This window comes from Crocodylus siamensis, chromosome 3 (genome assembly GCF_052110815.1).
Source record: "Crocodylus siamensis isolate JL-2025a chromosome 3, ASM5211081v1, whole genome shotgun sequence".
Lineage (NCBI taxonomy): Eukaryota > Metazoa > Chordata > Crocodylia > Crocodylidae > Crocodylus > Crocodylus siamensis.
In genome coordinates, this window is record NC_143397.1 from 123,462,919 (window position 1) to 123,478,029 (window position 15,111).

The 15,111-nt window shown below is 43.8% G+C and overlaps 1 protein-coding gene across 2 annotated transcripts in view; it reads right to left on the reverse strand.

The window, feature by feature from the left end:
* The window catches only part of LOC149868762 (sodium-dependent neutral amino acid transporter B(0)AT3-like), a 53,111-nt gene that overhangs the window by 22,672 nt on the left and 15,328 nt on the right, over nt 1-15,111 (reverse strand). Inside the window, exons 3-5 of one of the 2 annotated variants that reach the window (XM_090039126.1) lie at nt 13,948-14,085; nt 9,079-9,260; nt 8,292-8,402 (exon numbers count right to left, since the gene is read on the reverse strand). In XM_090039126.1, the coding sequence (XP_089895252.1) occupies nt 8,292-8,402; nt 9,079-9,260; nt 13,948-14,085 (431 nt within the window). The remainder of the gene's footprint in view (nt 1-8,291; nt 8,403-9,078; nt 9,261-13,947; nt 14,086-15,111) is intronic. The other variant, XM_090039127.1, reaches the window with a different exon arrangement.

Consider the following 15,111-nt stretch of genomic DNA (forward strand, 5'->3'; position numbering starts at 1 on the left):
TGTTTAAAGTTTCAGAAGTAGCTGGCCATGACATAAGGTGTCTGTCTTGTGTTTCATAGAATCAGGCCCTAAATTTCTTTCAGATTGGGTCCCCCCAAAGACAACTTTTAGAAGTTCCTGAATAGAAAAGAGAGGTAGAATTTTAGGCCAGTAGCTGGGCTTACCAAAATATGTGAAGGAGAAAAAAGAGCCTAGTAACAGCACAATATAACAGTGAAAGGAGAAGTCTACAGGACTCAGTTACACAGATGGGTCTGAAAAGTCTACCCCATCAACTAACTTGACAGACTATAATTCCTGACTGACAATCTGCAAACTTCCTAGCCCACCAAGGACACTCCACTAGGGAAATAGACTGCATCTTTTTATAAGCCTTTGACACGCTCCACAGAAACCTACTTCAATACGAAAAGAACCCCACCCCCCATTCTACACTGGAACCTATAAGAAGAATTGTTAAACAATTACAAACTATACTCAAAGAAGGTCATACCTCCCAACACCCATTTCTCCCTGGCTCTCAAACATCTCCCAAACCTTGCCAAACACACCATCAGAAGCAACCTCTCTTCTGACTAAACACCAAATAGAACAAGACCTTACCAGGACAAGCGCAAACCCTGCCAACACATCTCCACTGCCACCACAATAGCATCAGAATCCATGGATCCTATATATGCCTATCACAATGTGTGACACACCTCCTCCAATTCAACAAATGTCCTAGCCTAGCAGAAACTCTGTAGGTGGAAGTAAACAATGTCTGTGCTCCAGAATGGACTCCCACAGAAAAAAATTATAAAGGACAGTGGGAGAACACTTGTCACAAAACAGCAACACCATCTCTGATCTTGCAGTGCTTATCCTCAAGAGAAATCTACACAAAACCACCAGAAGATTGGCCAGGGAAATAGAAATCACAATTTTATGGGACACTAAAAACCATGGGGTTAACAGAGACATTGGGTTTTGTGGCTCATCTTATCTTTCACTTCTCCCTCTTTTAACTTCTTTTTGCTGTTAATTGCACTTAGTTTGAGCTGTGACTGCTTCTTTCACAGATTTGATGAAGGGCTTTTGAAGTCTGCTTGCCTCCCATCTCTAACAAGATACAAGCTGGTCCAATAAAAGATATTACCTTACCTCACAAATTTCATATTCCTGGACCAGCCTGGCTATGCTACTGTAATTCCAGTTGCAGTACAAGTTTGGAAGCATCACCTCCAAGGAGTAGGGTGAAAAAAGTCAGGAAGAACATCAATAAAATGCTGATTTAACCTGTGGGTGGTAGATAGCCATTGGCTGGGCATCTCTTCCTTAACTGTCAAAGCACCATTAGCCTCCTGCAAAAGGACAGAGGGATAAAAACTGACTGGTGAGATTTTAACCAGTGAAAACATTCTCAGTTGTTGTGAGCAGGAACTTTATAACAGGATTTTTGCTAAAAGTTGCCATCCATAGTGAGATATCTTCCAGTGAAGGAGTGAGGAGGAACACAGTACAGCAGAAAGCAGCAGTAAGAACTGTTATTTTTTACCCAAAATGGATATGAGGAGTGTATCTGGCTCAAGGCAGATATGGGGAAAAGCTTCTCCAGAGCTGGCTCAGCTCCTGAGATAGTATATCCAGTCCATGTTTGTGTCATGTCACAGCAATGCTAATAAGCCCTACTTTTCAGCAGAGATAGGCTGGGAACAGCATAGTGCTAGCACCAGTACAGCTGTATTGCTTCCAGTTCCAGAGTTAGCATGTACAGAACTACAGTTCTCAGACAGAACTAATACTCCAGTTTTCTTGCTTGTATAAACCTGTAATCCAGGGCCATAGGTTTGCAGTAAAGGGATGACCAATGATCAGTCCATCCTTGTAATCCATTTACCAACAGCCCATGCTTTTTTAAGTTATAGAACTAACTCTGTGGTGTTTGTGATCCTGTCCTTATAATTAGAAGAGTAACCCTCTGAAACACATAATGTTGGTTTGTGTGGGCTTGGAAGGGGTGCTGGGGTAGGAGGAGAGAGGACACAAGTTGTGGAAAATCTTTATATGGCCTTCATGCTTCAGTGATGCTATAAACCCCCAGGGAATATGAAATCCTTCCTAACAACGACTGCACTGGCCATACACCAGGAAACCTTTATAATCTCTTGTGCAGTAATGCCCACCCTGGCAAGCAGCACTCACTGAACTGAGACATTGGCTTTACTGTTTCTGCTTCAGTGAGGAAGTCCATTATTTCAGCACTGGAAAGGTACTTGGAGAATTCTCCCAGGATATCCACTGAAACCTGTTTGTTTAGGATGATGCTCCTGATGAATCATGGGTGGATCCAGATTAACTGTAGTCAGAGCTTAAAATTCCCACTCAAGTCATAACATAGATCAGGGCACTGAAGATAATGGGGCTGTCCAGAGTGGAAGGCTTGATGCTCAGACACTGGCAGGTTCCTTGTTGTGCTCTGTGGAGCAAGAGCATTGAGTAGGGCACACTAGTGAAGCTCTTGTTAGCCTCTCTAGACTGGCCATACTGCTTCTTGAATCACTCCTGGCACTGGAGCTCAGTCCGATGAATGCCTACCAGGGCTGGCTGCCTCAAGATGGCATTGTGGTGGTTTATGTGTCCCTTGTACTCTGGTTACAATGACCCTCCATATATTCACAAAAATTTGTGAGTGTCCATTTGGCCAACCAGCTGCATGCTGGGAGGAAATCCTTTGCTTGTCAGAGCAGGGTTTAACTACGTGGTGTCAGCCTGGAGCAGTCCACATGGGAAAGGAAGGATTAAGAACCAAACATCAGGATATAAATGTGCATATGGCTTCTGAAGAGCAGAGGGCAGATGGGTCAGGAGATACAGATTCCAGGAATGCCTATGGAGGACTGAGTGTACTTGACCTGTGTTGCTGAAGGCTATGCTCCTGCACAGTAATGGACTCTAACCGTGAGTACATTTGCTACCTACAAATGCAAGTAGCAAAGTTACTCATGATTAGTAACTGTGAGGTAGCATGTATGTAGATCCCTGTCCGGGAACAAATGTGATCCCTGTCAACCAGGCAATAGGGGGCAGGAGATTGCTCCCTGCCATCAGGAGCTTCCTGCTAGTGGGGCACAGGGTCAATGCCCCTTGTCCTGGCAGCAGGGAGCTTCCAGCCCCCAATCTACAAACATGGGGCCAGGGCTGGGAGATCCTTCTCTGCCAGCACCAGCTCCACAACTGCAGGATTCAGACAGGGAAATAAGAATCTCCCAGCTCCCACTCTCCAATCAGGGAGTGGGGGCTGGGAGCTCCCTGCTGGTGAGGAGCTCCATGATCATATTGCTAGGCAAGGAACAGGCTCTCCAGCCCCTGGGGGGTTGGGGACTGTTCCAGTCAGGGACAGATCCCAGCCCCATGCCCCAGTTAGGCAATCGAGTGATTGGGCTTGGAAAGAACTGCAGGGGTGGGCCAGGTCCCAGCCCCCTGTCCCATCTGTCAGTAGGGCAGCTAGCAGTGAGTCCCCAACTGGGCAGGGAATCCCCACCCAGCTGGGATCTCGCTGCTAGCTGCCCCACCAGTGGATCAGGGCAGAGGCCTGGGACCTGCTCTACTCCCCTGACAGCTCTTTCCAAGTCCCCTGCCCCTGATTGAGAAGCTGGGACCAGGAGCTCCCTGGTCTTGGGGCAGGGGGACATTGTCCCCACCCTGGCAGTAGGCAGCCCACTGGGGGCATGGAGCAATGTCCCAGACCCTGCTAGGAGACAGCTGTCTCCAAGCCCAGTGCTTCCTGCCAGCCCCTCAAGGGGCCAAGTGAAAGGCCAGCAGGGGTTGGAGTGGATTGCTGCCATGAGCAGCAAATCTGCTTCTGAGACCCTGTCTGGGACCATTTACTCCTGAGTAGTTTACTTATGAATAAACTGCTCTCAGATCACATGCACGTGTAGACACATCCAGAGAGTGGGGCAGAGGAGCAAGCAGCAGCTTAGTGTAAATAGTTACCCAGAACCAAAACAAGTCTTGCAAGGTCAGGATGTACTTACCTCAAGACATTAGTATGTGACCATTACATATAAAGGATAGGGGGCTATGGGAACATGTTAGAGCCCAAATATACAAGTAGCTGGTAATAAAGACATACTGTGACGCCCAAGAATATGGGAAATTTCTGGCTGTGGAAGTTTCTGGCCTATTGATGTAAATTTTTTGTAAAACTTGGAAAACTAGAGAAATCCCAGGAGTTTAGAAGAGAACTAATGCTGTGCCAATATTAAAAAAAAACAACAAAACCAAACAAAAAAACAAACAAGTGGGATTATCTAGGTAAATAAAGGGTGATTAGTTTGGTGTCCATCCCAGGCTAAATTTTGTGAAAGGCTATAAGAGTTTCAAATTAAATTGAAGGATAAGACTATAACTAATCCCACTCCATTTTATGGAAAATTGGTCTTGTCAAACAAGGACTGCTTGATAAATTGTGCCAAATAAAAAACTCAATGTCTATTAATACAGTCAAATGCAAACTCCTACATGTAAAATCAAAGAATGAAAGCCATGCCTAAAGAATGAACTGGATCCTGGAAAAAAAATTTACTGACTGAAAAGGACTTAGGAGTAATAAGGAATACACAATTACTTTATTATATTCTGTACAGGTGTTTATATGATGCTCGTTACCATAGTACCTAAGCACCTTCCAAGACTAGCATCTGTTACATGTTTGTTCTTTTATCCTCCGAACTGAAAACAAGATCCCAGCATAATGCAGTGGTAAAAAAACCCCACATAATCCATGAAAATATAAATGGGAGTAATGAGTAGGAGGAGAAAGGTGATTTTTGTTTCTGTATTTAGCATTAGCTATACTGATACTAGAGTACTGCTCACAGTTCTGGGGCCAGATTCTATTCTACCTATTAGGGACCTAAGTGTCATCTAATTCTACTCTGCTGAAAGATTAACAGAAAAGGTAGAGAAGTCATCCCCCTACTTGCTACCTTTCATCACAGCCTTAAGGTTAAGATGACGGTGTGCTATAAAAGTAGGTGTTGAATTATGATCTTATTTCCAGATTGAAAAATAGTCTGATTCAAGGGTTTGATCAAAAGCCTTAAGGTGGGAGATTGAAGCAGAAAAATGTGTTCAGTTGTTCAAAAGAAATTCAAAAAGTGCATAGATAAATATTATGCAAGTACTTTCATGGCAAGAAGATACCTGATAACAGGGGATTCTTCACTCTAGCTGAGAAGGCCTTACAAGAACAAATAGCTGACAAATAAAGCCAGACCCAGTTCAAATGGGAAATTAGACACCATTTTAGATAAACCATTGATACAAACTACCATGGGATGTGGAAGATTCGCCATCTTTCAGGTTCATCAAATTGATACTGGGTGTTTTCAGGAAGATGTGCTTTAGTCAAACACAGGCTATTGACTTTTGTACACTAGGTAAGATGCTGCAGCCTGTTACCAGGAGTAACATAGGTTTTTTAGTCTTTTTCTTGCCTTAAAATCTATGAATATTTGAAGACTGACAAACACTGCTTTTTTGTGGCAAGATAAGAACTCAGGGCAGCAGGCAGGCTGACCAGTCCCAGCTGGCCTTGACTATCTGACTAGATAGACCTAGCTGCCAGCAGCCTAACTACTTCCAGTTGGTTTCAGTTACCTGCATAGCCATGAATGCCTGTTCATAAAATCAGCAGCTCTTTCAGAGCCTAGAAGGGTACTCAACGTGACAGAGGCTTTGGTGATCCCCTGGCTTGTGACCTTTAGGTCAAGCCCAGATTGCTCATGCCCTGGTTATCCTCTGGCAGGTAATATAATTTATGCCAATCAGCATGAATTTATGAATGTTAGGCATTTTCAAGTGAACATGATTTTCTTTTTAATAAGTTTATGGATCATGATGTATGTAGAACTTGAGAGGCCAGGATCAGAGAAGAGAAGGGCTGGAAGGGACCTCAGGAGGTCATCTAGTGCAAACTCTTGTTCAGGGCAGGATTATCCCCATCTAAATTCTCCTGTTCAAGTGTTTGTCTAAGTCAGTGGTCTCAACCTTCTTAGACTCAAGGCACCCCTCAAAAGACTCAATGCATCCTTCAGAAAATGTTAAGTTTCCACTTGATTTGTGACAACAGAAAAATAGAACAATTCAAAGCACTCAGAAAGACCACAATAGGTCAGAATGTTTTTAACACTATAAATTCCTATCTGAAATCTTTGCGTTTATCTTCTGAATCAGGCTTGCACACCTAACAGTGCTAACTGCATGGCACCTCAAGGCACCATTGAAAAGATCTCAATGTACACAGGGTGCTATGGCACCCTGATAGAGAATCATTGATTTAACTTATTTTTAAAACTGCATAAACAGTCTTCTCGCACAGATACCAAGTATAATGTCTGAAAACAAGGAACAGTGCATCCAATTTTGGTATCTATACTTTGGAAAGGATATTGAAAAATTGGAGACTGTTTAGAGAGGATTTCCAAAAACAAACTGAAGAATGGCAAATGTTCCTGACAGTGAGAGGTTTAAGGAGCTCCATCTATTTTGCTGATCAGAGAAAGAATTAAGAGGGAACCTGATTGCAGTCTGTGAGCAAATAGAAATGGATAATGAGGCATAAATTTAACAGTGTGTATAATTAACTCTTGGAACCACTTACCCATGGGGTTGATGAATGCTTGGTCACTTTATGACTTTAATGAGAATTAGATGTTTTTCTACAAAATACTCTTTAGCTCAACCATGAGTTATTGGTCAATAGGGATCAGATTCTGTTTTATCTATTAGGCACATCTGTTAGGCACTTAGGTACCTAAGTGTAGATCTATTGCATCCAACTTGAATTCCTGAAAAACAGTTAATGCAAAACGTGGGGGGTCTTTCTCCTTCTCATGATTTTTTTGTTACTCAACCTGGAGGATCAGATGATGGCATATTACAAAAGTAGATGTGCTAATGGACTTTCAAGGACTTTAATAGGGTAGAATAAAATTGCACTTAGACACACACCTAAGTCCCTTAGATGCCCAGTAAATGGAATGGAATCCAGCCCTAGATGGCTTGATACAAGGTTTTTTGGTATGTTAGAATAGGGTAGCATTACCTTTACATATCATTAAAGATGGAAGAAAAGGCTATTACTATCAGATGAAATGTACATAATATTAATCTAGAAGTACAAAACCCAGCACTAAAAACACAGGAAATTCATGGTCAAGCTTCCCCATAAAACACATCTGATGCATTAAGGTAGACAAATGTAATTGAGCACCCAAACAATTGTAATGCTGCCATGAAATTAGAATGGAGAGAAACCAAGGAAAATGTCTGGTGTTCCTTTGTACATATTTAAAACTTTTTCTCTAATCTGAGACTACAAACACAAGCCTGCCATGACAGTACAGATCTTCCTATGGGTTTTCTGAATCCTGCTTTTTGGTTACATACATGCAAATGCCTTAAATATCCCCTCACTTCCTGGATTACTGGTCAGTTAGATCTGGTGCAGTGAATTGCTTCCAAATTATATTGAAGATTAATGGTTACTTTTGCAGCTGTTCTTCTCAAACAATTGCCTACTCCTAAAAAAAAGGTCATAATCTCCCATCGTTTTAATGCTACTGAATTGCTTTCAGGAAAAATGGTAGTCTACTCTGCTGTGAGGATGCAAAGACATTCAGTGCTATAGAAAGCAAAGGGAGAGACCCTTCTCAAAGTGACCACCAGATGAGATGACCTGTGTTTTAAGTCCCACTGAGAGCAATGAGATAGAGCCCCACTTTCACATGGCTGCTTAGAAATTTCTTGCAGTCAATACTAGTATTGTTTAGCAGAAGCTGAAAAAACTTTCAGTGAGGAGGAACATTGAGTGAATGTATGGAGAAGAAGGAATAACCATCAATTATAAAACCATTCTAATATTTAATTTTAATTCTAAACCAATTCCTTATGAGTTTCAAATTAATTTTGTAATCAGTAAATTCTATAGCTTTGGGAAGGCCACACTGTCTTCTTCATAGGTAAGAAAGTCTATGTGCAATGTACACATCACTGGCCTTTACTCTGAAGTTCCTACCAATCCTCCAGAATGTTTACTCCTTATGCCTATATTATATCATTAGTGAAATGATCAGTACTCATTACGAGCTAAAATATATTTGGATAATTGAAAGCGTTTCTAATGGAAAAAGGTGAAATGAGGAATTGCATAGGTAATAGCTGAAAAATGAATTGTTGAAAGGTAACGACTCATAAGTTGAAAAAGAAAAATTAATGTTTCTGAATATACAAATAATACTTACATTAGGAGTGAAAAGGTAAACTAATCCATCAACTGCTCCTGGTAGAGTAAGTCCACGAATAAGGAACACAGTTAGGACAAGGTAAGGAAAAAAGGCTGTTACATAAATTGCCTGAAAGGAATATAGAAACAGAGAGATAGATATTGATAATAATATTATCTTAGTTATGCACATGGGCAACTGGTGCTATCTCAGTCAGGTGGGGCACTTGCCCCCCCCCAGCGACCAGTCAGCAACTGGGAATGTCCCCCTGTGGCCAATCTCGCCAGTCGGGGGAGAAAATTTACTGGCCAGTGAGCAGCCGTGCTGCTCCCACGAGTGGCTGCAGCACTTCCAGAAGTGGCCGTGGCCTACAACCGGCGCTCCCACTCCCCAGCGGGCACCAGCTCTCCCACCTGTCTCACCTGCCCATTGCCTAAGCAGGGAATGTGGCTAGTCAGGGGGTGTACCAGTGCTCTCTGAGGGTGTACCTGCACCCTTGTGCACCCGCTATGCGTCACCACTGGTTATGCAATATCTAGTTCTAGTAAAATTTAATATAGCTGCATTTTCTAACTATTATTTTTGGTGGAAGTAGAATGATATGTTAAAGAATGTCTGTCATAAAACAGTTTCATAAACTCTGCAAGGGGAAGTTTACTGTTAAGATTATGGGGTTGAAGAAACTTGCATTATTTGTGTAACTGAGAAGGCTTCCTCCAAAGCTACAATTCAGTATTTTGAGAACAAGAGACAGGAACAAGTTAACTATTTTGAGTCTCTCTCTCTCTCTCTTTACGTTCCTCACCTTTCCTGTGGTTTCAATTCCTCGGATGGTACAAAGGTACACAACTGCCCAGGCAGCAGCCAAGCACAAAACCAGCCACCATTGTGTAGTGCCACTCTCTGTGATATCAGTGGTTACATTTAAAGTTCTCCTGTACCAAAAATAATTTACTGGAGTGCTTGCACGGCATTCTTCTATGAGTCCTAAAAAAGAGAGATGAGAAATACTACTAAACTGGCATGAGTGAGATTTTATATAATACCTTATTTCCCCTGCACTGTGGGAACAATAGTTAAGAAGCAAGACATCATATTAGTCGATCCTGGAGACTTGTAATGTAACCAGATGGGGCAACTGACAACTGACGACCAGGAAAAAGCCAACCTATTAAATAGGTACTTTGCGTCAGTCTTTCATCAGTCCCATGGGGCGCCCATGCCTGCTATGGAACAGGGAGATCTGGGTGATGGGGATCCCCTACCCTCCATAAATGCTGACCTCGTAAAGGAACACCTTGAGAAGCTGGATACCTTCAAGTCAGCCGGCCCTGACAATCTGCACCCCAGGGTACTCAAGGAGCTGGCGAGCGTCATAGCCCAGCCCCTGGCACGGATCTTTGAAAACTCCTGGTGCTCTGGTGTAGTGCCCGAAGACTGGAAGAAGGCCAATGTGGTGCCGATCTTCAAGAAAGGGAGGAGAATGGATCCGGCTAACTACAGGCCCATTAGCCTGACTTCTATCCTGGGGAAGATCTTAGAAAAGTTTATGAAGGAGGCCATCCTTGAGGGACTGGCCCAGGCTAACATCCTAAGGGATAGCCAGCACGGGTTTGTTGCGGGTAGGTCTTGTTTGACCAATCTCATTTCCTTCTATGACCGGGTGACCTATCACCTGGACAGGGGAGAAGAGATTGATGTCATATATCTTGACTTTGATCTGGTATCCCACGATCACCTCTTGGCCAAACTGGCGAGTTGTGGCCTTGGCTCCACCACGATCCGCTGGCTGGGAAACTGGCTCCGTGGTCGGACCCAGAGGGTTGTAATCGATGGCAGTCACTCATCGTGGTGCCCTGTGACCAGTGGGGTCCCTCAAGGCTCTGTCCTGGGACCCATACCGTTCAACATCTTCATTAACGATGTGGACATTGGAGTCAGGAGTGGACTGGCCAAGTTCGCCAATGACACCAAAATTTGGGGCAAAGCATCCACGCCAGAAAATAGGCGGGTGATCCAGGCTGACCTGGACAAGCTCAGCAAATGGGCGGACGAGAACCTGATGGTGTTTAACACCAAAAAATGCAAGGTTCTCCACCTTGGGAGGAAAAACCTGCAGCATCCTTATAGGCTCGGCAGTGCTACGTTGGTTAGCACTACAGAAGAAAGAGACTTGAGGGTCATCATTGACCACAAGATGAACATGAGCCTGCAATGCGATGCTGCGGCTAGTAAAGAGACCAAAACACTGGCTTGCATCCATAGATGCTTCTCAAGCAAATCCCGGGACGTCATTCTCCCCTTATACTCGGCCTTGGTGAGGCCGCAGCTGGAGTACTGCGTCCAGTTTTGGGCTCCACAATTCAAAAAGGATGTGGAGAAGCTTGAGAGAGTCCAGAGGAGAGCCACGCGCATGATCAGAGGTCAGGAAAACAGATCTTACAATGACAGGCTGAGAGCCATGGGACTCTTTAGCTTGGAAAAGCGTAGGCTCAGGGGTGATCTGATGGCCACCTATAAGTTTATCAGGGGTGATCACTAGGATCTGGGGGAACGTCTGTTCACCAGAGCGCCCCAAGGGATGACGAGGTCAAACGGTCACAAACTCCTGCAAGACCATTTCAGGCTGGACATAAGGAAGAATTTCTTTACTGTCCGAGCCCCCAAGGTCTGGAACAGTCTGCCAGCGGAGGTGGTTCAGGCACCTACATTGAACACCTTCAAGAGTAAATTGGATGCTTATCTTGCTGGGATCCTATGACCCCAGCTGACTTCCTGCCCTTTGGGCAGGGGGCTGGACGTGATGATCTTCCGAGGTCCCTTCCAGCCCTAATGTCTATGAAATCTATGAAATCATCGAAAGAGCTAGAGGACCAGAGACTGAATCCTTATATGAAGAATGCACAGAAAATGGTGAAGGTGATATCACATTGCCTATGTGACATCCTGTACAAAGATCAAGTTTAGTTCAGGGACAGTTTTAAGAAAACTCAGGATGTTGCTGACTCTTCAGCATCACAGCTACATTTTTAATCCATTCACAGCCACTGCCAAATTGGAAGCAACTTTTGGCCAAGAAAAGGGTTTTGGCCAACTGCAAGGGGATTAAAACTGAGCTTTTGGGTGAGCAGCCAGGTTAAGCAGTGATGCTGAGGAAGAGTGCACTCTGCCCCAGTAGCCAGCACTTAGCCATGACTGTGTAACAGGTTAGGTGCCTAAGGGCTGTTATGATGCCTCCTCATCCCTGTTAGGTTCTCTCTCTGCTCCTTCTCTCAAGGTCATGCCTTGCCTTCACACCCATCATGTCTTGATGGAAACTTCATGAAAGGGAGACTGCCCACAGAGACTGACAAGCCCAGAGGACTCTCCTGACCTAGCTTGCCTTACGAGCTAATTGTGTGGCTCCAGTCCATCCCTACACCATGGGCCATGCCTTGCAGGTTTTTTGAGTCACCAATCAGGTGGAACACTTGTCCTTAAGCCTCCAGGCCCTCTGTCCTTCCTTTCTTCCCTTGTGGGGGTTTCAGCCTTCCCAGCTTCCGCCCCTCTCTTCTGACTGGTCCCTTCTCCAAGGCCCTGTTCTAGACCTGCCTGTTTGGGCTCTGGGTCCTGCGGACCCCATGAGTTAGGCCTGCCGCTGTCTGGGTTCAAGGCAACCACCAGTGCAACTTAAACCAAAAACATCCTAACCCTTGGGCAGATGCCCAAATCATCACCAGGTTTAAAATAAAATAAAGACCACTTGCATGCCTAAACGAGCCTCTCTCTCTGCCCCAGGTAACTCTTCCTTGTTCCCAAACCTGCAGAGTTGCTTCCTTCCAGCCTCACTGTCAGCTCAGGAGCCCTGATGCTGTGCTGCTAGGAGCTCCTCCAAGGCTTTCTGGGCTAGACTGCCTGACCAGCAGCATTGCCAGGTCTTAAATATGAAATTATCATATTGGGAAGCTCAAATTATCATATTTTCTGAAAAACTATCATACGCTGAAAAAATATGTAAATAACTATGCAAACAAGTATGCAAATAAGTCTTCTTATTTTCTTTATATTACTCATAATAAGTCTTCAGTGAGTGAGTGAGAACTGGGTCATCAAAGTTGAAGCATTTCTTTATTTCGAGGCAAGTAGTCATTAGAAAGCACTGACAGCGAAGCTGAAAGTTGGTTAAAATTCCATGAGAGTGACTTGGGTTTTGAATATGCTGAATCGATCAACTGCCTCAAAAATTATTGTATGTTTTGAAGACTTTTAATATTATCTATCATACATTGTACAAGCATTGAAATTATTGTACAAATATGATAACGATCATACACCTGGCAATGCTGCTGACCAGCTCAGGTTCTGGACTTATATAAGTCAAGCCAAGCCCCCTTCTGGTCAAGTGACTCCCCTGTCAGCTGACATGACTACAGTGCTGTTCCTTAACCCCTGCTCTGCTGATTGCCTGTGCTACAAAGATCCTGCCCTTAAAGGGACTATGCTGCTTTTCAGTAACAGGGCCAGTGTTCCCTGTTACACTCTGGAAAAAAATATTTTCCCCCCTTCATTCTGCCTTCCCAAAAGAAGGTGTATGCTTTATTTTCCTGCATACCATATGTCCCACAAATGCGGTAACCTATTCTGACAGATCACAAGGTCTGAGATGGAGGATGGAACTCAGCACACCAGTGATCCAATTCCCACTGAAGAAACAAAGAGCCAATTCCTTTCTCCCTTTATGCACCTAACTGGCCTATAACTGGCATGTTTAGCATGTGTGTACAGTCAGCAATTTAGCTCTATATGCACAAGCTCATTCAAATGCACTAAGCATGCTGGTAGGGCTGTGCTTCAGCTGGGAGACCAAAAACAATTGCCTAGGTATGCATGGAAGGCCAGGTAAGTCCTCTGTTTTAGAAAAGAAGCAACAATGATGGTTGGTAGAGAGGGGTGTGGGCAATGTCTAGTGGTTAGAGCACTTGGCTGTAGAGTAGGAGGTGTGGGCTCTAACTCCTTCTGGGTGAGGGGGTAAAGAACCCAGGTCCCTTGTTTCCTGGCAAACTGTTATGCTGTTGAGTTATAAGGGCAGGAGTTCTCTTCTTGTCTTCTGGTTTATTTTCAGTGGGTTTTTGCTCAGGTGATTCTGTTTAAATACAGGCAGAAAACAGAATCCCAAATTGTGCATTAAGATCAAAGACTGCAACTCTGTATGTGACACACAGATGTGTAAACTAAAATAGGATTTAGCCCAGTCTCAGGTGAAACTAGTTGCTGAATAACAGTGTCATAACAGTCACACTTAGTTTATACTCTTATTTCTTACTCATACTATGAAATCATTTTGATGGTGGAAAAGCTGGATATGCACCTCTGGTGGACAACACTTAACTCTCCATTTACCCATCTGCTGAAGACAGCAGGGTTACCTGCTGCACAGACTTGTTTTTCACACCCTGCCCAGGCTACAATGCAAGGAGTATAGTTTGGCTGCAAAGAGGTGGTGTGATAGAGGGGCCTTACACCCTCCATGACCAGGTAGGACTAGGTTACCATCAAGCCCTAAAATACAGAGAGGATTTTATCATGAGCCTTTATATTAGATCTACTGACATGTTATAGGAATAATAAATAGCAGAGACTGTAAGCCTGGCTATCTCCCAGTACCTACATAGATAAGTCATGAAATATTACTTACCCGTTCTGTTCTCATTGAGAGGACATGTACTCCATGGAAGAGGGTCTTGGAAGGAGTTAAAGAAATACCACAGCACCCAGCATAAAATGGTATTGTAATATAAACCCACTACGAATGACACTACCATGGAAGCAATTCCTAGAGAAGACACAAAATTTCAGCTGAAATAAATCACTGAAAAAAAATTCCTTAACATTTGCTTTTGCTTTACCCTAACAAGCTTTCATGTAGTGAAGGACTATTAAAATAATTTGGACACTGGGAAAATTGCACATGCTTTGCTGGTGGGCTGACACTTGCCTTATGACAAGGCTCTTGACTGTTTTGAGTGCCCTGTTCAGGAAATGCAGTCACCTGGTCTATTTCTACTCTTCCAGTTCACTGGGAGAAAGGAAGTCGTGATCTAAAAATTGTCTAAGCAGTGGTAATGGTATTTTTTCCTCCATGACTTTGGGAAGACAGTTATTCCCCAAATGAAGTTTCTTTGAATGAAGCGTCAAACTCAGGGAGCAAAAGTTCTAATTTTGAATTCTAGGAGCACTGCAATGCTTTTGTCCTTGCCATTCTCAGAGAGTGAAGGGGAGAGTTACTTTTACACTGTGGTAAGGTGGATTATAAATATATAACAGTTATTTCAATAATTAGGATGGAAGGAAGAGAGAGAGATGGAGATGGCAGATTCTGAGCTAGAGGAAAATGAAGCTTAAGTGAACAGTGACAGCGGAGCTTTCCTGTACTGTATTGATAGCAGGGAAACAAAATCATTTCTCTTTGCCTCTGTAACATGGGGATGGAAATCACTCCCATGCAATAATCCTAAGAAATCATAGCCCAGCGGTTCTGGGGAGGTTGGTATGCTCAGGTGCCTGTAGGGGAGGAAGAGCATAACTCTCAGGTCTCTAGTTCCGTTACCCACAGGACCAGGTGGCAATGCCAGGTTTCAGCATGTAGGCTGTCTTTGCCCTTTAAGAGATGCAGCTGCAGAAACAGCACCCAGCACCTTGCGATTTCTGCAGTCTGTGGTCAAATGTAAGTTTAGGTCACTTTAAAAAGGGAGGGAAACGTACGGCTTAGGAGCATGCATTTTCTGTTCTGATTTAACTGTTATGTCTGCTCCTGGAATGGTAGAAATGAGCTAAACCACGGCCAGGCTTATACCAGTCT